The 26,712-nt window shown below is 35.9% G+C and overlaps 1 protein-coding gene across 1 annotated transcript; it reads right to left on the bottom strand.

Annotated features, from left to right (window-relative positions):
* Positions 1–247: 247 nt before the first annotated feature.
* On the bottom strand, positions 248–15,963 carry LOC104884931 (NAD-dependent protein deacetylase SRT1). Its single transcript, XM_048635943.2, is given in 15 exon segments — positions 248–1,105; positions 2,087–2,189; positions 3,074–3,141; positions 3,301–3,383; positions 3,838–3,937; positions 4,102–4,155; positions 6,433–6,511; positions 7,317–7,396; positions 9,007–9,115; positions 9,247–9,347; positions 12,128–12,244; positions 12,338–12,430; positions 12,550–12,579; positions 14,502–14,847; positions 15,587–15,963. Coding segments are annotated over 14 exon segments (1,383 nt in total). The 5' UTR covers positions 14,601–14,847; positions 15,587–15,963; the 3' UTR covers positions 248–838.
* Between the last annotated feature and the right edge of the window lie 10,749 nt (positions 15,964–26,712).

The following is a 26,712-nucleotide window of genomic DNA, read 5'->3' as shown; positions in this document are numbered from 1 at the left end:
ACACAATTGTATTCCTCGGAATTGCTAAACGTTGTTTGGTGATTCAAGGGAAATTAAAATTTCTATGGAATCCACCTACTAAAGTCCCCTAGGTAAGTAATTTCCTATATTTTTTGGGAAGTAGAACTTCTTATGCATTTGTCAACCAAACACCACCAAAAAATTCCAATTCCTAGGAATTCTAACTTTCTATATTAAACAATGTCAACCAAACAACACCTAAGAATAGGAACTAGACTCCACAAGGTAATTAAAACTTTAATTAGATCATAATATAATCAACCACGCCAAAAGATCTTGTTGCCATTGCTACCACTAATAATATGAGTCAGAAGTGTATTAAACTACCAGACTTTTGTACTACCTAGGGATACAACAGTATAGGAACTGGAATCCACAGTAAGCCTAAGAATCAGCTCAACCAAACCAATCCACTCCTATCAAGCACAGCTTGGCTTTGGCCTTCCTGTTTTCCTTTTTACATTGAATCATGCAAAGCAAAGCAGCCTCTACAAACCAAGTGGAACCCAGACCATTAGACCAATATAACATCATCCCAGGTCTACTTCTAACATCAGGTTGTCCCTAACAGGAGATTTATGGAAAAACGACAGCTTCAGACAGCTCCATAATGAACATATGACGAATATACAAGGGTAGTTTTCCAAAAAAAACTCACTCGTCTAACGATCTTGGAGCATGAGCTTTTCTGGATTCATCATTTGGTAGACTTTCATCTTCAAGTTGCTTGTTTTCCCGGAAAACTGAAGTCTATTCAATGCTATAATGATTCCTGACTATTGAAGATTCATCACAGCCAACAGTGTCGCATAGTAGATCAATTAACTTTAAACCTTTTATTTTCAGGCACATCATTCTCAGCTACAACGTAGTCCTGGTGCATCTTGGTTTGGCAGTAGGGAGAGAAGTTGTCAAACCCATTCATGTTAGTTGCAACGGCAAATGTAGCAATTTCGCCCTTTGGCTGTGAAAGGGACCTTATCTCAACCAGTGAAAGCTGACCGCAGCAGTTGTCTCTGATTGCTATTTCCTTCAGCTTCTGATCTACAATGTCTTTACCATAGTTGATATCTAATATGGGCGCCTATATAATGTCATATCAGAAAGTTGAGCCTGAGAATTCGAACAAGCAGAACTAACATCTCAATAAAAGACGCTTCACTTTCATGTATTTCAGGCTAGCAAATTTAGTAATAAGCTCCTTGCAACAATGTCAAATTTTTTGAAGTAGCCATACAAGAATCTAAATCTAACAACGCCACAGTTATAGAGGTTATACATGACAAAGCATGAGCCAATATTGTCCGTTGTAATCCCTTGATTAATGCACTCCTCCCTGCAATTAAGAATATAAATTCTTCTATCTAAAGATGCGAAGGTAGAAGCGTCTATCTGTTAGACGCCAGCGGATCTGGCGTCTAACACCCACATTTCTGATCAAATAAAAATAATTTTTTTTTTTTAAATACTTCCTCCATTACAATTTAGTTGTGACACTTTCTATTTTAAGAAGTTTCAATTTAGTTGTGACACTTTTATTTTGGATAATAACTTCTCTCTCTCTCTCCTATCACATGAGACCCTTTTATTTTATTTCTCTCTCTCTCTCCTCTCCAAAATGTGCCTAGGAATCCGTGATTTAAAAAGTGTCACAACTAAATTGAAACGGAGGAAGTATAAAATTTGATATTCCTATTAAAAACGGAACCCTAAACATCAAAGTCGGGAATTGAAGCTCTTATTTTTAATGAACTTAAAATAATAGAAATACGAGGACATTACTAACATCAAATCATATCTAAAATTTCTTCCTATGTATCCATTTGACTCTTCAAATCAAATCACAGTATATATTTAATTGTTTATGGGTCCTTTCTACTTGATATATATATTGCACATTGCGAAGAGTACTCAAATTAAGTGACCCCTATCTGTAGAAACAAGAAGTCGAGAACAATGTTAACAATGCAATACATATATCTGAAGATATATGGTTCTCTTCCCAAACCAGTGAGAATATGTATTTGGATCAATTATGACAAAGCAATCAATAGAGTACAAGTACCTGAAAGTCCACGGGAAAATCAATGCTTGTGTAAGAACATGCACAACCATCACTAAGATTCAGCTTCAGCAGAATGCTAAATGATCTTTTCGCAACTGTTTCCCTGCATAGAGTAAGGACGCTTGCAAAAATTAGCAGCATATATGTTTTATTACATGCTTGATGACAGACTTATTAACTAGCAGAACCATTCTGGAACCATAGACTATGGATAACATATCCAGACATCCAGTTATCTACTAACAGAGTTACAGAGAATAAGGAGATTTGAAGACTTAAATTCCTCCTTTTTTAGAAATATAAGAAACGTTCCCAAAGATGGCAACCTGTACACAAGCAAAGAAAGCTTGTGAATCACTCATAACACACCAAGTTGCAGAGGAGGTAACTCCAGAAAATCATCATAGTTTATTTTTACAAACCTGTATATTGTGCAGAAAACATTAAATAGAAGGGTTCCAGTTTGTTTCTCGGCAATATGTCTGGAGAGATCACTGCTCACTCTGAAGGTTCTGCTTTTGCACATTTACATACTCCATGTGAAGGAAAAGTGGCATGCAAACAGGAAGTCGGATACTATTCAAGTATATGCACCTCTAAGCCTCTGCAGTAATTCCGCTCCTATCACTATCTGATCAAAAGACTGAAGAGACAGATGCCTAAAGAACATAAGAAGATTACCCATTTGATATTGTGAGCAGTAACGCTATAGATCACTTAATAGTTAATACTTAATACCATATCTAATATGCAGCAGCAGCACAAATAACAAATCAGTTTCAAGATTTGAATGAACACAGAAGAGAGGCTCCGATTTCAGTCAAGACTCTGGAGTCTGGACTCTAAACCAAAGTTACAATGACCTAGCCAGCTAAAGATGTTGGTAAATGCAGACTTGCCAAACAGAATCTTTATGTTTTTTCGGTTGATGAAAGCTAATCAGACCATAAAAGTGACCACCTATTCAGTGTTTTCCTGTGAGAATACCTCTTTAGTAAAAATGGTTGCTTGCTGAGAGTAGCAACCTTTAATTCTGGCCTTCCAGGAAAGGAAACCTAAATTGCACATATATAAATAAGTAAAGGATATAGAATTGATCATTACAATGCAAAGAAAAAAGATATTAAGCTGACCTCAAGAAACGAAAAGCAGGAAGAATATGCAAATCCACCATAAAACAACATCAATGATTTGATAACAAAAGTTTGAGATACCTCAACTGATCTGACAAAAGGCAATGGTGCATTCTGACCATGTATACTTGCCACCCTAAGTCTCCACTTCATGAATCGTTTATCTGCATAAAGTCGTCATGATTTCATTTTTCACACAAAAGTACAAATAAAATGTCAAATTGAAACCCTGAAGGGGAAGGAAGTTCCTTTTTTCGCTTTCATTCTTATTGTATATCATCATTAAACTTTGACAATATATGTGCACTTAAAACATGAATAGCCATAGTCTTTCCCTGACCTGTCCCTTACTTCCCCCTCCCCCCTGGCCCAAAAAAAGGGGCCTTCCACAGGCATCTGCATACATATTTGCCTAAATGAAAACTGGGGAATATTGACACACAGGGCCTCAATTACAATCAGTACATGCTAATCACTGATGAGCAAGACAGAACAGTAGGAGAGCATGCGGCAAGTTGGGCCAGAAAGGATATGTGAGACATTTTCTGATCTAGAATATAATTATCTTTGTCATGCAAGAATGGATAGAAGGAAAGGACGCAAGTCTAGCAAAGCTACCTGACTATCTGGCGCACCTCGTAAAGACAATCTGAAAGACATCAACTCGAACAAATGGAGGAATGCGGAGATATAGATAGCTCATTACCCCTGAAATCACCTGTATTTACACATTAAAACACTTATTCACAAACAAAGCATATATAATGTCTTGATCAAGCACTACGGGAAAAATAGAACTTTTCAACCGTGCCATTGCATCATTTGCACAAATAGAAAATTTGATATAAAAGGCAACAACAGTTGTAGTAAAAGTGTTGCTACCTCATCAACAAGTCCATGGATCACCAAACTGGCATCTTTGTCATTGGGAGTTTGCTGCAAATTAAACTCCGATGATCAGTGTTGGGAAAGCAGCAAGGTTGGTGGTAAGACCATGAGGCATCCACCCATAAAATATGCATGAAAGACGTAAACATAAGTCACGGAAATGTATATACCGTCTGTAGTCTAACTATGAAATGATACTCCAATTTGAGTACCTAGATTAACATCTGTAATTCATCTTCAATCTCAGAGGTAGGTTCTTTGCTCCATCCCTTGGTCATGTAAAGGAGTGAATGTGGAGTAGTAGAAAGATTCTTGAGCAAGAGAGTATCCTTTTTCCTTTCATTTACCCCATCTTTATCAGTTAATTTTAATTGTTGCCCCTATTTTGGGGTTTGTGGTTTGGGATAGGCACAACTTCAGATGGAATCTCTAATTTGGAGGAATCCATAAATTATGGAGCTGAGGGACGTGGTTTCTTGGGGCATCCACATTCTTTTGCATCCCACACACTCCAAATCATAGAGTCCAGCTTGCTGATTTATTCCATAAATTTACCCACATGTTCTTTCTACAAACACCTTAGAAAATTTTCAAGTTCCAAACCATGTTTACTGTTTCCAATTTCATTTGGAAAGCAAAGGTCCCCATGAAGATCAAGGCTTGGTCCCCTAAGTTTTGTACTCGCTCCTTCCCATTTTAGTTGTCATATTTCGGAAAAAAAAAAATTTAAAAGAGAACATGCTTTCTTGTTATGTTTTCCCACTTTCTATATTACTTTTGACCAATAAGAATTGACTTTAGTGGCACATTAAATATTTTTGTTCTTTGATAATGGAAACTTGACAACTATTTTGGGAATTCCGAAAAAGGAGATTTTGACAACTATAATGGGACAGAGGGAGTATTATGTATCTCATAGATGCAAATTCGTATTCTCAGCTTTCCTGCAAAATGGCTGCTGTTTTATGGTGTCGACTTTTTGGTTTGAAATTGATTATGTGTAAGTTTTGTTGAACTATATTTGGGTGAGCTAAATTGGTTTTAGGAGGAGAGAACATCATAATATGCTAAGCAGCTATGGTGACATGTGTTTATTACTTCAATTTGGGTTCTCTTGTTCAAGAACACTGAACGTATATTCTCTTACACCTAATTGGGCGAGGGTGGGGGGAGTTTCATAAGATCATATAATTTCTTTAGTTTCTCCACAATAGGTAGTTTTCTACATAGACCAGGGTTACCTAATTCGCGGATCGCCTTGGATCGCGGAACGGGAACGGGAACGCAATTCGCTAGTCGAAAGAATTTGGATCGCGATGGGGTTTTTTTTTTCGGAACGGATTTTAGGAACATAATTCGATGGAATATAATACGCACTAATTATGATAAAAAATAAAATCACTAATAGAAAATATGTAATAGTAAACAAAATCAAATATCAATAATTAAACTCTCTTAGTTCAATAACAGAAAATATACTTAGTTCTCAATTAAAAAGAAAAACTGAAACATAATAGACAAATATAGATACCATCACTAAACTCTCTTAATGCTGCTTCACAAGACACTCACATCAACTGTGCCTTTTTACTTCGTAGTAAGTTGTTGTTCTTATTTTCCCCATGTACCCCAATTCCCTAAAAAAAAAATCTTGATATATGATTCACCATTAATAAAAAGTTCCATTGTATATAGTAATCCTCACCATTGATTTTCCTCACTCATTCATTTCCACTCTCTCTATCAACTAAAACACTTGTTCAAGTGGCTCTCTTTCTTTTCTTTCTTGTTTGTCAGCGGCGCTTCGTCTCATATACATAAAAATTGCATTGCCTAATAAAAGTTGATGAACATTCATCTCAACCTCTTGTCTACCTTCTCAACGAGCCAACAACCACCGCAGATGGAGAGAAGACAACCGAAGGAGAATTAGGTAACCGTGAACACTTCAATCCATTCGATTTCAAATTCCTATCAAAAGCCTCATAAACGAAGCACAGATTTTGTTATGTTTCCCCTTCAATTAACAAAATTAGGGTTTATTCAAACCCTAAATCTCGAAATCTCTACCCACCATTTGGAACGCCAATTTTGACGATCTAACTCGCGTTCCCCACCGATTTGGTGCCGAACGAATTGCGTTCCGGAACGGACGAATCGAAACATGATTCGTGGGGGGCGGGGGGGGGGAGGGGCAAATTAGGTAACCCTGACATAGAGCTTACGTGTTATGTCCATATGTTTGTTTCTTATCAAGGGGAGATTAAAGAATCAAATGAGGAATGAAACAATGACAGAGGAGCATCAAGCAACAAAAAGACTTGCCTGAAGATTAACAATCACAACTTTCCCTCCATTAAGGAGAGCTCTTAGAAGAATATTGCAAGCTGGAGTTATCTGCAAACTGGAAAGATAAACAATCATTATCATCAAGTATGGAAGATATACAAAGATACTAGAGGATGAATTAGAAATAGAAACTAGTACAAGACCAAAAGCATAGATGCCACATTTAATCTCCAACTACAGAATATAGCAGAAACAGTTAACGAACTTATAAAATAGGTTCATGGGAAGATCTATTATCTCTCACTAAACAGTGAGCCATATATGATCACTGATTTTTTTCACATCTATACATACTTCAGTTCTTACATAACAAGAACATCTTAAGCTTTTAACACACAAGGTTCTGGACTCATTCCATAGTGTGAATAAGATGGCATCTGGGCACATCGTCAAGACTCAAGAGACAAGGTCTTGAACTAAGTGAGACAACCTAATAATTGTTCACTCAGAGCTGTCAAAAAAATTTCATAAGTTTATGTAAAGGTACTGATGCGCATGTGAATTTTCCTTACACCACCAATATTACATATATGACGTGCAGACAGCAGACAGCACAACGCTTGCAAGAAACTATTGACAAGGAATGATGAGGAATCTCGTTGGACAGTAGTAGTACAGGATTCCATGTATTGACAGTTGAGAAAGCCTTACTCCCTGCAATGAATGACTAGGAAAACAATATAAAAGCAAGAAAACATTTCAGCAATTCTAAGCAATTATAGAGCAGGAACTCAATAAGCACGTTGTGACGATAGACCTAAAACAGGGGAAGGAAAGAAGACGATAAAAGTGGAACGATCAATTACACCATCATGTGATGCACTGATGCCATGCTGAAATTTATAATCATTGCACCCTACCTGGTACCTAATCACAATATCATATCAGCCATCTCACATTGTTGTTCAGCCAGATTCATCTCCTTGCTAGGCAATTCATCCTACAAGAAGCCGTCCATAAGGTCATATACAGCATGTGGATTATGGACATTGAAGGATACTGATGTAACTGCTGAAAATTAATAATCCACCACAACTACAAGAAAAATGTGCTCCAGAAGCACCCTGGCAGCATCACCATGAATTCACAAGTACTGCTTATACGATATACCCTGTTCAATGCAATACATCGCAATATGGAAAGCTAGAAGAGATTCACATACACGACCTTTGCAATTTTCTGCCACTCAGGACTATTAGAATTTAATTCAACTATTAGATCCGAACTTAAGCGTCCAACACACTCAGCTATAGGCAAATATTAGCTTCAAGGTCCAACTCCAAAGCCTACAGCTGGTGTAAATATTGAAATTCTTGAGGTAATAAAATTTTGAGGAACTATACTTTTTTTTATAAAAAAAAGGAAAAAGAACAAGATCCCACCTTTCCTTCCTCTGTACTACCACTCAAGCCCCATCATAGGTGGTCTCTGAACCTCTGGTTAGGCTCATGGGCCATGGGCATACCCTCTGGTAGCCTCCTATTCAATGCCTTCGATCCTATCAACCAAGTCTTACATAGTCCCTATTTCCTCCTCAATTTCACAACCCCTCTATCTTTCCTTTTCTCCTTAGACTACCTCCGTGTTTCGCCTACCACCGCCGTTTTCCCCTTCTTTTGTCCCATTCCAGCTGCAAACATAATGCTGAGAAACAAATGCTTGTGTTTGTCAAAAATATATGAAGGAGCATGCTCATTGATTTTTCTCATTCATTTTGAAGGAAAGGTTTTTACATGACACTCCTATGACACCCACTCCTTCACAAGGAAGAGGAAGAAGAGAGTCAAACTAAGAAAACAGAAAAACTAGAGTTATATAAACAAAGGAGCTAGCTCATTGATTTACGGAAAGAAATTTACATGAAACTCCAATTATACCTACTCCCTCAGAAATATAGAAGAGAACCACACTAAAACAACAAAAACAAAACAAAAAAGTTTGTTTACTAGCTTGTGATTGAGTTACACACGATCGTTAAATCTAACTACCTTAGGGACATCAGGTACTTTCATTCACATAAGGCAAGGTTTACATACATTCTACTTCATGGATGTTTTAAAAATTAATTGTGATCTTCAAAACAAAACAAAAAAAAAAAAAACTGGCAGCTCCATGGCGATACTGTACTATAAGTTCTTGATTCTCAGTTCTGCAGCTTGATAATGTAGCGCAGGTCCTCCACTGCCTCCACCCCCGAAAGGAAAAAAAGATGAAAGAAAGAAAGATCATCCCTCAATCTTAGACACCTGAACCATCAACAGAAAAATAAAGTTGCAAATTCCTAATTCCTGATAATGAGTAAAATGCTTTAAACTTGATTTCCTGCATGAGTTGATTTACATTGTGCCTCTAGTGCACAAACAAGATTTCACATGTAAATATATCATGTTAGGAAGGAAAAGGAAGTCCTCAATAAATCTATATCCTAATCAATTCCTGTAAAATGAAATACATGCAACCCTAGAAACTAAGGCCGTGATTGTAGAGCTGAGAGACCGAAAAAGGCAATCCAAAACTCCAACAAGATTACATAAAGCAAAGTTGCTTTACCTCCCAATCAAGAACAGTATCTCTTAATCTAGCTTTGCACTTCTCCTCCACACAGCGACGAGGTGTGTTCTTCAACCCAATAGTTTCCACCTCAAAGTCTCGCAGATACCTTCAGGATGGACGTTAACTAATAAATATTCAAGAGCTACTGCACTTGTCATCAAAGAGGTAAGTATAGAAGATTTTTCTTGCATTATGGCCACCAAAATACAAATGATAGATCCAGAGCAGGGATCTTACTCCATACCACACGAAGGACAAACTTCCCTGAATGAGTTCCCATGCAGCTCAGCCAGTTTTTCTCGCGGAATACCAGATTTAAGATGTAGACCATCAAAATTCTGGGAAGTGCAGAAGGTAAAAATTTACTTCAGTAAAACAGATAGAAGCAAGCTACAAATCTTACAGGAGAGCGGCAAGAAAGAAGGGCAAGGTTGTCAAAGTAACTAAAAAATGGACAAGTAAAACCAAGTATGGAAGAGATACATGCATTTGAAATGCTAGCTTGTTTAAACTTTCCAACAAACCAAGTTTAGAAGTGATAAGGATCTAAATAGACTAAAAAAAAAATATACATATATATATATGGTGATAGTTCTCAAAACTAGCAAGGAATGAGGGTTTCAAAGCAAGCAAGCAACGACAAAAAAGGGGGTGATCGCTCTGGAATACTCTAGAACAAGCATAAAAACTCTCAATTTTTATGTATCATAAACCCTAAGTAACCCAAACAAAACTCAAATCCACCAAAACATCCCCAATCAATTACGGAAAAAAGTACTCCATGCTTGATTCACCGCAAATTAATCAAATTCAAACAATCGACAAGGATTTTTAGGATTACAATAGTGATAATAATAATTGTTGTATTCAAAGTTCAAACCCATAACTTGGAGCACCACAGAATCATTTGTGATCTCCAGCTTACCACTAAGATGTGCTGATGTTTCTGATAAAATACTACACCTGAAGTTTATGAATGAAAATGTGGCTGGACTGGATATAACTAGAACTCGTTGCACCCAGGTGTGTAGAAATTATGTAACATTGACAAGAAACATATGAAAATAATCTTGCCAACTATCATGCAAATGCTGGCCCATAATTAACGAGTACAGCCTTAACCCATAATATACGCCCTTTACAATTTACATTTGCAAAATACATCAAACCCAACAATTAAATAGATCAACCAAAGGTCTAGTTTTTTATTTTCAGTTAATCCTTTGCTCGTGTATCATTCTCCTTTTCCTTAAAAACAATGCATTAGATTTGCGATGTTCCTTGGAGATTCAAAGAAGCTAAAGGTTGAATTTCATACTGCACTCGACTTTGGAGATTCAAAGAAGCTAAAGGTTGAATGTCATAAAGCACTCGAAAATACAATGAGGATTATTTTCCATCCTTTTGTTGTTTGGAATGGTGACAAGTTTCCTTCAATCTTGATTGCTAGGCCGATACTTGATATCATCACATCTGACTCTAAGTTTTGCACAAATTTAGATGATAATCTGAAACTAGCGGACTTATTACTTTGTAGTTGGAGACAACTTTTCGGGCATGGGCTAGGATGTTATGTAATCCGATAGGGTACATTGTTAATTAATGTATACGAACAACATTAAAAACAAAATGGAGGCACTTGCATGAGTCAAGATTTTATCTCCCATGGTTGTGTACATGAATCTCTTGCATCCATTCTCTTCTATCGAGTTTACATGCTCTTGTACACCTAAATTCTTCATACTCATCCATCCCACATTAATTGGTACAATTTAACTTTCACACGTGCTAATGAGCAACTTTGACCATTATATTTCTAATTATCTATTAGCAAAAATTAGAAAAAGTTGATATACTGAAAATATACACTAAGACAAATCGAAAATATCTTATAAATTGACATTTGTCTTTATGTATTAGTTGGAAAATATGGTCAAAACGGTAATGTGAATAGTGTACATGGTCGAATTGTATCAATTAATATGGGACGGAGTTAGTAGTTTCTAACACCCTCCATCAAGTCAATTTCCGCCTCCCTCGATTTCTTCTAGAATCTCTTGTATCCCAAATTTCCACTAGACTACCGACATCTCACATGACCAAATTACAGATACATAAAGATGGTTAAATTCAGAATGATCCGAACACTTGTCGTGGACACGTAGTTTAAGGAGGTAATTGTAGTGCGGTTATCGAATATTTTTTATTGAAAAGTAAGGAAAAGAGGGGGGGGGGTATGTGAATAGTGTCAAAAGTCATTATATTACAACTTAAAAAATAGAGGAAGTACATATTGGGACAAATGGACTGGTCTTCCGATCTCTAGGCTCTTCTTGTTGGCTTGCCAAAATCGAGATGTGCATTATATATGATAGAGGGCATAAAGGATTTGTCATTGGTGTATTATTATTTTCAAACAAGTCTATTTGATGCGAAATAAAAGTTAAGAAACATCAGCTTCTGAGATTTTTTTAGCGTAAGATTCTTAAAGTGACATGTGTTTCGTGTGTAGTTCGGCCGCTTTTGGATCAATATCAGGATTAATCTATTACTTTTAGAGATATATTTCTTTTAGGGTCCATATTAGTTGATTAACCCGAGATTAAGGAACCTCTGTTCTTTATTATTTCACAGAGTTGATATAAAAGATGGAGCCTTTGGGCTTGTTTCCTAGTGTTCTTAAGGGATCAATTGACCTTTTCCCTCGTTGCTTGAGCACTTCAAAATTCTCATTACTTGCGAGTTTTGAGAACTAACTCTTTCAAAAAGACAACTTTGAGCAAACCCATTAGAGATCCCTTCATGACAATCTGCAATTATATCCTATCGAAGTTTGGACAATGCTAAAAGGAAGACATGGAACAGAAGGATCTGTACAATAAGAAAACAAATGCAAAAAAAATCAATTTAAGAAAGACATGGAACAGAAGGATCTGTACAATAAGAAAACAAATGGAAAAAAAAAATCATTTTAAGACAACGTGGGAGGCTTATTTTGCTTTTGTTGGAGGGGGAGGAGGTGAAAGATCTTTGTTCACCTCTAAGACTTTCAGTGGAACCTCATAATTAAGTTTCATTTCTTGTCAAACAAACCATAAATCACATTTCGTAGACTAACCTGGCTTATCACAAATTTCAAAATGCCAGCCTTTTCTAGTTCAACCAATGCCATATGAGTCAGACTTGGCATTGCACGGTCAAACAGTAATGATGCTTCAGGAACACCCTTGCCTCGCTGAATATGGTAAATAAACAAATTAGACCATGCTAAAGTCATTACGTACATGGGAAAGGTAAAATAACCTAGGGAAATTAAATCAAGAAAGACCTGAAGAGTCCATATTCCTTTAGGACCTCGAAAATCAGGTACACCACAAGAAGTTGATGTGCCAGCACCTATGAAAACTACAAGATATTTACTCTGCAGCGCAAGCAATGGCCATCTTTAATATTTTCAGCATTAAACTGAAATGAGTACTTCAAGATATGCATTAAGCCATTAATCAGCTATTAGTAATGGATCTTGCAAGTTCCCTTTACCTTCTGTATCATCACAGCAAGCTGCTCGACCTGCCATAGATAAAGAGAACTGCTGATGACAGAATCGCAATCAAACACAAAAGGAACTATATACGACAAAAAGCAAAAAGGATTTACAGCTTGTTTGGTAAAGAGAATTTGGAAGGAAAAGAAAGGAAGTGGAAGGAAATTTGTTACTTTCCAATGTTTGGTTCATTAAAAAAAATTAAGTGAAAGGAAATGAGAGGAATTGGAAGGAAAGACTCTTTAATAAAATTTCACTTTCCTTTCCTCCCAAAAGTGGGGGAATTTGGGAGGATTGGAAAGAGAAAATTTATACCAAATATGAGAAATTAAGGTTTTTTTCCTTTCTCTTCCATTCTTTTCTTTTCCCTTCCCTTCCTTTCTCTTCTCTTCCTTTCCTTTACCATAAATGAACCAAACACATTGTTACTGGAGGAACTTCCCTAGAAAAATGATAGAGGTAAAATATATACATTCGAAGCTATATTTCCAGGAAGATTGCAGGTCTTGTAAAACGTTAATAAGGAAAATTATGGCCTGTAGACCGACATAAAACAATTCATTTTCAGAATTTCAGGAGAAACATACAATTATCTTCATTAACCAAATTTAGCTTTCATTGTCCTACCGAGCACATCATCTATAATTGTCACAGCATCACTACATTACAAAAGCAATCTTCAACAATTAATTCTCTGCTTCTTATCTTAAGAAACCATATTCACTTAGAAAAGAACCAAAATCAAGCAACACAAACAACTGAACAATTATTTTCTCCTAATTTTATATATCAATGCAACATCTATCATCTGTTCACAACTCAGAATGTAAGATTTAAAAGATTACACTTTTACAGGAACTCCTCCTTTCTGGTCAGTATCAGTTGAGTACCTCCCTTGTGAACCGAATACACCTAGGGGTAGCGATTTCCGTTCTCGAATTCGCTCCGCGTTTCAGAGCGACCATCAAATTATGTGACACTGCTTGAACCTAAGCAGCCCTCACCTCCTCAAACCAAAAGTCTCACAATTTCAGACCGTCAGTAACTCAACCAATGTCTTCTTTAGCACCTAGTGAGATGATATACATTTCTCCGCTTGCCCCGTAAGAAACATGAACCATTTCGATCTCATTAGTTTGATATAGACATCAAGACCATGAGGAATTACATAATTACATGCAAAGAAGATCACATAGCGTGTTACACATTTCACAGTAGTACTTTGCCTTGCAACCTCTGACGATACCATGTAAAATTCCACAAACAAATGAACCCTATAAAGTTTCTACTTATTATATCTACTTATTCCCCTGCCATCAACAGATCTACTACACTGCTCACTCTCCTTCCTTACATAGCACATTAGCTTTTGATCTTCTAGTCACATCTTTCGAAACACCTCATTACCAGTTTGACCAAGTTAGGCGTAACATTGCACACATTTTCGATCTCCTCAAACCTCGACTTAGCAAAGGCCACAGTAGGTGGTGTTCTTGCAAATTACGAAACCTACCACAAGAACTTAAATTCACATCTCCAATACAATTGCGAACACGAAAATATCGATTTTCTGGACACTAAGTTTTTCAAAGGCTCATGATACTTAAACAAGCACTTACTAAAGCAACCACAATTTCCAAATTCTCCACAATCTAAACACATAGCACATTACACCAGCAGAGCTAGTATAAGGCTAATCAGAAAGAGGGATTACATATATAACATATACCCAGAAAATAAATTAGTATTACCGTCAAAACCCACATTATATAATGTAGAACTTTCTACCATCATCAAATCCCAAAATGTGGATGAATCGGGTACATTCATGAAGCAATAAAACAAGAAACTACACTACTTATTCAAACAAAAACTAAAAATTAAGAGCTAAAAAAATAGATGAAGTAGTGAAATTGAGAAGAATTCAAAAAGAAGGAAGAGGTTATACTTTCTAGTGCAAATTGTAAGGAGGATCAAAAAGCTCAGGCATTCCAAGAGTTCCCACATCTTTTTTGTCAGAAAGCTTCTGTGCATACCCAATTGACATGGCTTTTTTGCCACCAAAAACGAACGGACTGATTACTGATTTCTTCACTCTTTACTTCGTGTGAGAAAGAACATCTCGAAATTGATGAAAGAAAGAGTTTTCGTGGGTGATGTGTTACTCTGAGTCTCTGACACAGGAAAGTTCTTGGGCCTTTATGCGTTGCTCCCAACTCTTAAGCGTTTGTAAGGTCCAAGAGTGTGTTTAACTTAGAGTTGCTAAGAGCAACTACAACGGAAAGTAACCATCTCTGTAGATTTGTTTGCCATATAAGATTTCCAAACTAGAATATTTCCAAGTTACAACATCTTTTAGTGGAAAGCTAAAACCAATTGACGTTTTTGTACGTCCCATAAAGAAGTGAAATGAAAATATTGATTGTAGGAAACAAAAAAGTACAAGAGGGACCCACAAAAAGTTAAATGAAGGGTATGTTCTCTCCAACTTATTTTCAGTTCAATTCAGTTCAGTTCAGCTCCAATCAGTTCAGTTCAGTTCAATTCAGTTCAGTTCAGTTCAACTCCAATCAGTTCAGTTCAGTTCAGTTCAGCTCCATTCTTTTATGAGAAGGTATTGTGTCAGACTCGTCTGACACAATACAACTGGTCGGACCACTTCAGTTAGAAGCACTTGTGTTTCAGTTAGACGCACTTGGGTTTCAGTTGGTCTTTATTTTTTTTCAGGTAGTCTTCATTTTTTTTCAGGTAGTCTTCATTTTTTTCAGGTAGTCTTCATTTTTTTTCAAGTAGTCTTCTTTTTTTTTCAGTTGGTTTCAAATTTTTTTAAACACTAATTGAAACATATAAAACACCAACTGAAAGAACAACAAGAACTAACTGAAACACTAACAAAGCACCGACTGAATGAAAGGAAAGATAAGAGCAACTGAAACATATTAAGCACCAACTGAAACATATTAAACACCAACTGAAATAACAACAAGAACTAACTGAATTACTAACAAAGCACCAACTGAAACAAAACAATACCTATCTGAAAAATATCAATACCCAACTGAAAAAATTCAAAGCCCAACTAAAGATGCAGTTTAATCCGCGAACAACTGAGACAAATCTAAGCTACGAAGAAGAAGGAAAGAGAAAATGAAATGATGGATAAATGGAATCTTGAATTCTTGACAGGCTGATGATGGCTCTTATATGAATCTGTATTTGCTAAAATCGTACACTTCCAAACTGCGAAGCTTGAATTCTTGACAGGCTAAAATTTTGAATGTGTGTTATTTGCTGAAATCTTGAATTTAATGTGTGTTATTTCAATCTTGCTCTCTTTTTCTCTCTCTCTTAATCTCTGTTTCTATCTTTCTCTCTCTCCAACTGCGAAGCAAAAATTGGCAAACGATTGCTTCGTCCGACGAAACATATTGGGTCAGACGGTCTGACCAAATACTTTCACTTCTTTTATAACCATTTTGTTAAATATTATTATTATGTTGGTATAATTTATTTTACTAATTACTCTTATTATTATTATTATCATTATTATTATTTAAATATATATCATTACTATTAAGTATTATTATTATTGTTGTTTCTATATATTATTTTGTTTATTATAGCTTTACTCATTTTTATTACTATTATTATTAGGAGAAACATGGTTTAGGTCAAAGCACAAATAAACCCACTTTTTTTAGCCCATAAACCAGTCAAATCGCATCAAGGCGGTTTATGATGTAATTTTCGCGGTCCAACCCAATCATTATTTTCATTACTAAATATTTTTATATTATTAAATCTAATTATTAAAATAGTAATATTAATTTACTTCTTAGATATTATTATTATTATATATCATCATTAAGTATTATTATATTAATATAAATAATATAAAATTATTATTATTAATTATCATTATTATCATTAGTTATTATTATTATTATTATGATTAATGTATGATTATTAATATTATTTATTTATAACTATCATTTAAAAATATCCAAAATACTATTATTATTATTATTATTATTATTATTATTCAGTATTATTACTTATCATTATAATTATTATTTAATATTCATATTATTATTGTTTACAATATTATTTTTATATTTATTACATTCAATTTAATTCAATTTAATTCAATTCAGTTCAGTTCAGTTCAGTTCAGCTCCAATAAGTTTAGTTTAGTTCAGTTCAGCTTCAATAAGTTCAGTTCAGTTCAGCTATTTTATGCCGAAGAGAACATGCCCGAAGCAACAAGTTTTGAGAAGCTACTTGCTTTCTCCCAACTACAACCTCATTTCTCCTCCAATGACAAAACTAATTACCTCCAAGTTTTGAGAAATTGCAAGCAGATACCTCAAAGGTACCGTTGCAGTTGCTCTAAGCATGCTAACCGGAGTTTTTTTTCTTAAATTATGAAGTTTGGACTTATGCGAGATTTTGAGAATCAAATCTAGTGGGAAACTATAGCAAGACAAGGGGTTCAATTGACGAGAGGGCTAAATTATGATAGCTTCAGTTTAAAATTTTGATTGGATTCTCATGAACATGTTGTGGTATCATGAGCATATAAAAGTACTATGAACCCGTCAAGAAAAAAAAGGTACTATGAGAATCAAGCTATGCTTGACCTAGTGATTGGAATTGTGTCTTCCAACCTCAAAGTTGGGGATTCAATTCTCATTAGGGGCACTTTGAGGTAGGAATTTCCCTTACCTTCCCCCTTACTCTCAAAGTGTTTAGCCTGTTAACTCGAGTCGAGTTAACTTGTGCGAAGTTTTGGTCCAGTAGGGCAATTCATCTTACCAATCCCAAAAAAAAGAAATATACAAGTACTATGAGAGGCAAAAATAGTTCCACTATAAAATCCCTTAGAGCATGAGCAATTGTTCCTTATTTCACTATATCTCTCTCTCTCTCCTCTAAAAGGGGAGACTCATGGTGGTTGTGGAAAGTGCCCCATATTTTATATAACACGAATTTAATTGATAATTTAATCGATTTTGTGACCTTAAATTATTAAAAATAACGAATTAACTCAGTTAATTATAAGAAAATTAATCAACGTAATTCTCATATGTCAATTTAATTAACAATCTAATTATTTAATTAATATTGGTGGGATATAGAAAGTTGTAGAGAGAGAAAGTGGTGGGGTATGAAAAAGTAGGAGAGAGATTAATGTAAATAGGGAACCCATGAATGAATGTAGGTATAAAATTATGAATTGTGATTTGAGAATGTTTGATGGAAAAGTTAGTGGAAATTGATGTGGACAAATAAGGTGAAGAGATATAAAATAAGGAGAGTCTTATGGTGTGGATGCTCTTAAGACCAACAGTTGGAGAACTAGAGTATCCCTTGGTACCACTGGAACATCTCTTAAGAGTATTAGCTAATTGGTTATCATAATTGAACATATTTCTGAATAAGCCAAAATGTCCTTCTCTCTCTAAACACAACAGCCAAAATGTCCTTGCCGCCGGCGAGCCTAGTCCTGTTGCTATTTTCCGCGCCGTAACTCCCCCTCCCCCCTACGTCCTCCGTCGTCTTCTCCCCTCCCCCCGCATCCTCCATCGTATTTTCCCCTCTCCCCGCGTCCACTGTCATCTTCTCCCCTCCCTCTTGTGTCCTTCGTCGTGATCCCCCTTCCCCTGTCTTCTGTCGCCTCCTCCCCCTCCCCAATGTCTTTGTCCCCTCCTCCCCCCCCTTGCGTGTCCTCCGTCGTTTCTTCCCCCCTCCCCTTTGCATCTGTTGGTAGTTAGTCTGATCTCCCCTTCATGTCTTATTGTCTTCTGGTGCTGGCTAAACCCTATTTTTGTCTTCTTTCCATTTTTGCTTGTCGTGGTCCTATATTGTCGTCTATTGCATCTTCTCCCTGATCATTCTCCCCCACCCCCGCACTCGAGTTGGTCATCCTCCTCCCCGTCGTTGTCCATGGTCCCTGTTCCGTCCCCATCTTAGCGTCCCTATCTAGTGTTGTAGTTGTTATGGGCTCCCCTTCCTCCTCCCCTAGTTCTGTTTCTGTTTTGGGCTCTGATAAGTGTGTGAAATAATATATTTATCTCCCCTTATTTTATTATCATAAGTGTGTTTATATTATTATTTAATATATTTTATATACTTTTAATATTATTAGATACAATATGCTATGTTTTTATTTATTATTAATATTACTTAATTATAATGTTTTTGTTTAATGATGAATCTTGGTCCAAGGAATGAAGAAAGAGTCAAGCCCAATTCCATATTTCCAAAATAAACCCAAAGAAAAGAAGAAAAAATTAGGAAATAAGAAAAAGAAAAAAAAAGGGAAAAAAAAAGAGAAAGAAAACAAAACAAAAGTAGAAGAAAAAGAACACGTGAGAAGCAAGTAAAAAAGAAAGGAGAAAAGAAAGAATAGAAGAAAAAAAATGAAACAGAATCTCTAGAACTTGCATTGATACTCTTCAAAACTATATTGACTCATGTTAGCATGAAGAAAAAGATATTTCTTTTGTTATAAACTACATATCCAAATAGCCACCTTACATTATATTACATCATGTCTGAACCCCTTTGAGCCTAAAAGACTATTATTTTGCTTAGCTTTTATTATAAACCACTACAAAACATTAAATACATTCATGACCCAATATTATGAGCTGATGGAGCATGGTTGTTGATGGAGTAAAAGCTAAGTGTGGGGGTGTTCCTATAAAAGGTATGGTTATGGCAGTTGAAAAAATTGATTTCCCATATTGTATGAAGAAAAAAAATTGTAATCGTGATATTCTTTGAGAAAAAATTGAATGGGAAGGAAAAAGAAGTGAAAAAAAAAATGATGAATGAGAAAGTGAAATGAAAAAGAAAGAAAAAAACAAAGAAGAAGGAAAATGTTAAGAAAATGAAATCAAGCATGATATGTACGTAGTTACAAATGATGATATAAATGGGCGTTTGTATATCAAAGTCAAAATACAAGAAATTGTGCTGATTCATAATGATAGAAGGTTGAAGTACTGTGTGAGAGTTGTTTTTGCTCCTTCTTATCTGGAAAGGGAGGAGTTATTAAGTTTTTATTCCACTTAGTTCAAAACCATCTAGTCCACATATATTTATATTTCCTACCTTTTAACCAAAGCCCCATATAACCTAAAAAGTTCTTTTGATTTATGTCTGATATGTTGTCTAACAATAGTGGAGAATCGAGAAGATATGCAAGCTTATGGTAGAGTTTTGTCATTGGAATTGAACCTTGAGCGAAACACATAAACCTCTTCAAACACATGAGTGACGAGTGATTATCCCGTGAGGGTCTATTTGTTAAAATAATGGTTCCGTCGAGTAAGAATGCTCGCTGGTTGATTATCAGATGTCGAGAGTGTATGTCTATGATGTGTTATGAGTTTTGACAATTTGGTTGTTCTAAACTGATAATGTTAGATTCCTGATAATATCTTACTTGAGTTTTTACTAACTAATGTAAAACATTTTAGCTTTTTGTTCGACTCTTCATTGGTTCAGTTTTTGTTTTAAAAACAACATAGAGGTGGAGTCATGTGTCATAATTGCATGTAGTTAGAGTTTGATCGAGGACGATCAAGGACTAAGTGTGGGGGAATTTGATAAGTGTGTGAAATAATATATTTATCTCCCCTTATTTTATTATCATAAGTGTGTTTATATTATTATTTAATATATTTTATATACTTTTAATATTATTAGATACAATATGCTATGTTTTTATTTATTATTAATATTACTTAATTATAATGTTTTTGTTTAATGATGAATCTTGGTCCAAGGAATGAAGAAAGAGTCAAGCCCAATTCCATATTTCCAAAATAAACCCAAAGAAAAGAAGAAAAAATTAGGAAATAAGAAAAAGAAAAAAAAGGGAAAAAAAAAAAGAGAAAGAAAAGAAAACAAAAGTAGAAGAAAAAGAACACGTGAGAAGCAAGTAAAAAAGAAAGGAGCAAAGAAAGAATAGAAGAAAAAAATGAAATAGAAGAAACGAAGAGAAGCAGGGGTATGTTCATCCCTTTCAAACTCTCTTCGTCCCTCCTCTCTCTTCGCTCCACCTCACTCCTTCAAACCGCCTCTTCCACCACCTATCTCCACCAATGAAGAAAAAAAGCCAGCAACTTGCAAAGCCTACAACACCTGCGACCAATCAGAAGGGGAGACGAATTCGGCGCCGCAAATCACGACCAAGGAAAGGGCGGTTTTAGGGCGAAACTTGCTGCCCACTTCTCCTCTATAATTGGTTCGAAATTCTTCCACTTGGGCGGCGGAATTTGGGTATAAATACCCAATTGAATGTCCGAAAATGGGTTATGCAAGAATTTCCACAGAATTTCGAGTGAAAAAAATCAGAGAATTTCGCGAGGTTTCGAAGCTAATTGGGGTGCTCGAGTTCGACGAAGAAGACAACCTTTGGTTGGAGTCCTAGCACACAACCGGGAGGGTGAGATTCAAGCTTGGACGTAGGTGCGAAATCCGAAACCCGAAGGCGAATCTCCGCGCAAATTTATAAGTTCTTCTCTCTTTCTCTTGTACTTTCAATTTAGTTTCGAAATTTTCTGATTATACTATTGAATTTCATAGTAAGTTTGGATTGTATTATTTGAATTGAGTTGGATTGTTGTGTTAAATTTACAAGTTGAAATCAAGATTGGTATAGTTGGATACTCAAGTTATATTTGATTTTAATGTTCATATTTCAACTTAATGCTTAATTTGCTATCTTATTAGGTATAAAGTTGAGATTATTGCTAGTTATGTAATTTAGCCTAGTCTAAATTGTATAACAACAAGTGGCAACTAGTTTAATTTAGGCCTGCAAAGATGGTTGTAAGTTCAAAATAGAATATAACTTGGACTAGTTATTTAAACATAAAGATATGTTATGTTTAGATTAATTAGGGATTAATGATGTACTTCTCGTTCTATAATGCTTCTAGTTTAATCGTCGGGAGTTGCGAAATACTTGTGGTGATTAGATTAGTTTAGAATCGATATTCGGCCTAGTTCAATGTTGATAAAAAAGTATGGAAGTATAGGGGAGTTTGGCTACTTGAATTCCTACAGTTAATCTATCTGATCAATCTTGGATTTGTGAAATTCGAAGCATAATCAAGGTTAAGAAATTATATATCTCTGAAAATATTATGAGCGTAAAGTGGAATTACTTGTCATCACTTGTAAATATAGGATAGATTTATCTTTAGTAGTTTATAAATTCATAAAAACGTCTTGTGAACCCCCCAAAACAATGTGAATATGTATATATTAATAAATAACATGTATATAATAGTTAAGTACTCTTAATTAGTTGAACTTAGATTTTTGGATTATATAAACTTCTCTGTGGGATCGACCCTTATATAAAATAAGGTTTTAATTTGTACGCATAACGACACGTACCAGGCTCCCCTTTCCCTAACCCCCAATTAGTGTCGGTCTCCCCTTTCCCCTTCCCCTTGTCAGTGTCGGGCTTCTCTTTTCCCTAACCCCATGTTAGTGTCGGGCTTCCCTTCCCCCTCCCCCTCCCCCCTGGTTGTTAGTTTATCCAACTAGTTATGGTTGTTGTCAATTTGTCTAGTTTTTTCTTAAACTACGTGTTCAATCTCCGAATAATATGAGTGCGTTGTTTTTCTCGAGTTGCTAAAGATATTGTATGTGGTTGGTTGTGAGCCATCGACAACTGAGCCATCAACGAGTTGCTAAAGATATTGTATGTTCAAGGTTTTCATAATAGAATATGTCGGTTTTTGGGACTATGTGTTGAGGGACAAGGTGACTCAAGAAGTTTGTAAGCATGGACGAGGTGATGATAGTTTTTCACAGTCGGGGCGTATATTTTCCGTTTCGCAAATCAGCGGTGTTTTCGAGAGCTTAATTTGTTCGGCTCTCTTTTTAGCTTGGCATTGATCTTAATGGTCTTTGCCTTGACAACTTCAAATATGAAGGCGGCACCCCAGTTGCATCTGGGGGTGTTCAACACTACTGCTTATCGGTGTTTCTCCTACCTCATGGAGAAACCTAAAATACTCTCAATCGAGACTAATGAGTCGCAATGGAATGTGACTCCTCGCATGATCATGAGCTCGGAATCCCAAGCGATAACAGATTGTTGGGATTGCTCATGCGGCGAGACCCGATGCTCGCCGTTGGTTGTTCGTTGTCCGGATCGTGATCGTCATCCGGTTCTTCTTCCACTTCCATCATCCATCCGAACAGGCGGTGACTAGCGACGCGCCCTTTCCTAAGCGACTTTGTATCAGTTTTACTTATTTTTGTTCTAGGTGGAATGTACGAGCTCTTAAAGCTCTTTTAGGTTTGTTTCTTTGTTTTATTTGGGTTGTATTAGCATTAGGTTGTACTTCCTCTTTTAATTAATTGATGTATGATTTCTCATTGTCAAATAAAAAGGAACATATCTTCGTACCCGTAATAATGGTACGACTAGAATATCTCTCATTACCAACTAGAGCATCTCTTGGTTTGATGCTTGCACACGTCCCTTTATGGATTACACCTAGTCTCCTTTCAACATGGTACCGGTTTTTCTAGCTCGTTGTTTCTCTTTAACATTAAGAACTTATTTGGCCTCATAAGATTCATACCATTTTTCACCTATTCTAAGGGGAAAGATAATTCACCCCTTCTTATTTATATATGTTTATGATATATGGCTTATTGGGAATAATCCCACGCTTTTGTTCTACCTTTAAATTAAGAGGTTAAATATGTATTGTTGTTTCCAATTGAAAAGATTTGAGTCATTTAAAGTACTTTCTAGGAATTGTTTTGCTCGCTCTTTCATAAGTTTACATCTTTATCAACAAAAGTACACACCTTGGATATTTTCGGAAAATCAGGGCTTGTTGCTCCTAAAAGCATGGCCATTGCATGATCTATAGTCTAGATCATGAGGAGAGAAGGAGAAAAATATAATAAATAATTAGGAAAGAGAAAAAAAAAAGAGAGAGAAAGGGATGATCAGATTGTTGCAACGATCTGATCAAAGGTGGGATCGAAGCAAAAAGGAGACTGGAGAAAATTTGAAAAAGCAATGGCCAGTGAGACGCGTGAGAAGGAGAGCAAAAAACATTCTGCTGGCTCCACATTGCTGACAATTTAGCTATCCAAAGGCCAATATCATTTCAATCCTATGGCTCACATAATCAGAAATTTGTAATGTTGTAAATCTTTGCAACGATTTTTTTGAGCTGTTAACTTATTTTTTTAAAAATAAAAAATATACCAATGTTTATATTTTTTTTGTCTACAAATAGAGACCAATACTGAGTTACTTCCACAAATTTCATTTTCAATTAATTTTGCTATTGAAAGTTATATTTATTTTAATTTAACATTTATCCCATCTCACAAAAATATATTTTCTTATAGAAATGAAATTGAGGATAGAGAATATATAGTGAAGTATGGTAAAATGTAGAAGAGACAATGTGATGATCCAAAATGATAGATCATCCATTAGGGTAAACAAATGACGGTAAAATCAATAGTAGATCATGAATGAAGTGGAAGAGTGAGAAAATAATAAAGTAATTGATGATCCTAAATTTGGGATCATCCATTGGACATGCTCTAAGGTAGTCGACACCTCTCCTCCAGAACATCACAGGCTTGTGTCGTCAGTACTATCACATTGTATTTGGATCCAGCGCATTGTAGGCACATCATTGGGATTTGGGCGATTGATCATTTATCTTACTTTGACACATCCCGCGATTTCATAGTTAACAATTGTTTGTATAAGTTCATGCATGAGCCTATACGAGACTGTATTGATGATTCCATTAGCTTTCATATTATCTTTTTTTTTTTGACATCGAGAAAGTGTACATTAATTTAAAAAAACGAAAGTACAACCTAGGCTAATACAATCAACCAAACATAAAAACTAAACTGAGCTATAATCGCTCTTACATAACAGCTACAGAAACATAAAAAACGTAAAATAGAATAAGACCGCTCGATCTGGAGGGCTGAGTTGATAGAGAACTTTAATGAACCGCTTCTTCTGGTGGATGACAATCGCCAGAACCCTGATGAAAGAAGTGGACGGAGAGGGTTGATTTCATATACGGGGTAACCAAATACTTGCGAGATTAGAATCTCGCAATAGGACCAAAACCAGTGACCTCTTGTCACATGGAATTCTATGGTCATGTTCCCTGAAAGAGTCACATTCCTATGTGACTCAATACCCTTTTGGAAGGGTATTACTGGCTTCTCCTTTAAGGAGAAACGTAAATGAGTTGACGCGCTATAAACCCAATTAACAAATTGGGAAGCCGTCTACAGATATCGTTTTGTCAAGGCAATGACTGAAAAACTCATTACCAAGCGAGTTTGAGATCTAACCAAGGTTAGAACTCGAAGAACCGTCCGATTATAATAATCGGATAAGACAAACCCCAAACATGGAATCATTTGCCACGAAAACCCTAACCAACCACATGAACATAAACGAGAGCCAACCTTTTGAATACAAAGACTACCTCCAAGTAACAAAAAAATCAAGCAGACTAAATTAACAAACAACACCACCATACGAGTCCCACCAAGAACCCAAAAACGGACGTACTTCGAAGAAGCAAAGAAACAGTGAAGGAGTTTAGAGGCACAACCACCGGAGGACAACTACACAACACTAAAGGGGAAGGGGGAGGGGATGCCTGCAGCTTAACTAACTGCCTACAAAACACTAATAGGGGGAAGGGGAGGGGAAGCCCTACAATTTTTTTGTGAACATGACACAACACGAAGGGGGAGGGGGAAAGGGAAGCCCAAACCTGACAATTAGGGGTAGGGGGAAGAAACCTAACCACGAAACAGGGAGGAAGGGGAGGGGAAGCCCAAACAAACTAACTCACGGTGGGCGACAAGGGACGACGAGGTGCCGACGAGGGCGGTGGAAATTTAAATGAAGAAACGTCCAGGAGGCGGCGGGGTTGGAGGGACAGTGGCGCCCGAGAACAAACTGGACCGACCGGAAAACCGCGACAGGGTGGTGACGACGAACTGGACAAAAGAAAAACCGAGTGAATTTTTTATTTTTTGATTTTTTATATAAAAAAAAAAACGAAGTAAAAACACAAGAGAACTCGCCGGAGACCTGCGCGGCGTCGGATCTCCGGCGAGTTCTAGGGTTAGGAGGGTGAGTGGGTTTTGTTTTTAGAGAGAAGGCAGAGAAGTGTTTTCTTAGAGAGAGAGCTTTCACATTATCGATATTTCTAAAGGATATATAGACAATGTGGCTTATTATCTCGAGCTCATAATAACTTACACTTATATGTGCATATTGTGATTCTTTGGGCCATCTTCTTTTTATCACGTCATTCGGTGTCTGAATTTCTCATTTTCCTCAGGACATCTCCCACTTCTTGAGGACAGAGAAGTAGATCACGATGTCTAGTACTTTTTAGGAAGAGTATCATTGTATACGACATACATGTGTGTTTAAACTAGGGCTTTGTTTTGTTCAACTTATTTTAACTCATTTAAAAAAAAAAATCTTATAAGATAAGATAAGATGTTAGACACACACAATAAACTGTCTTATAAGATAAGATAAGATCAGATAAGATAAGATCAAATCAGATAAGATCAGATAAGATAAGATCAAATCGAAAAAGATAAGATCAAATCAGATAAGATCAGATAAGATAAGATCAAATAGATAAGATAAGACAAAATAAGTTGAATCAAACGGACCCTAAGTAGTTAATTATGCTACCCTCTTGCTTCTCTTGGTGTGTTTTATTGACTTATCAACTTGTTTCATTGACAATAACAAGTATCAAAAGTTATAATTGTGTACCATTAAAAATGTTTGAAAAAAAATACTTAACAATTAGATCCATTTAAAACACATTGAAGAGTTAAAAAATATACACAATTGATATATTGATGATCTCCTGTAAAATATCATATCAAATAAATTCTAAGTCATCCTTTTATATGATAGCTAGAAATATTACAATGTTCTTTAATTGTAGGTCACAATTATGATTTATTTTTCAACCCATGAATTACACAGACGTAAAACCATATAAGAGAATGCCTCATCTAAGACGAGTTTTTCCATCGTTAATGAGTCATTTCTCGTTGGAAAGGTCTTTTACAATCGACGA

This window comes from Beta vulgaris, chromosome 9 (genome assembly GCF_026745355.1).
Source record: "Beta vulgaris subsp. vulgaris cultivar EL10 chromosome 9, EL10.2, whole genome shotgun sequence".
Classification (NCBI taxonomy): Eukaryota; Viridiplantae; Streptophyta; class Magnoliopsida; order Caryophyllales; family Amaranthaceae; genus Beta; species Beta vulgaris.
Note: the sequence above shows the minus strand (reverse complement) of the source record. Positions and strands in the feature narration are given on the sequence as shown.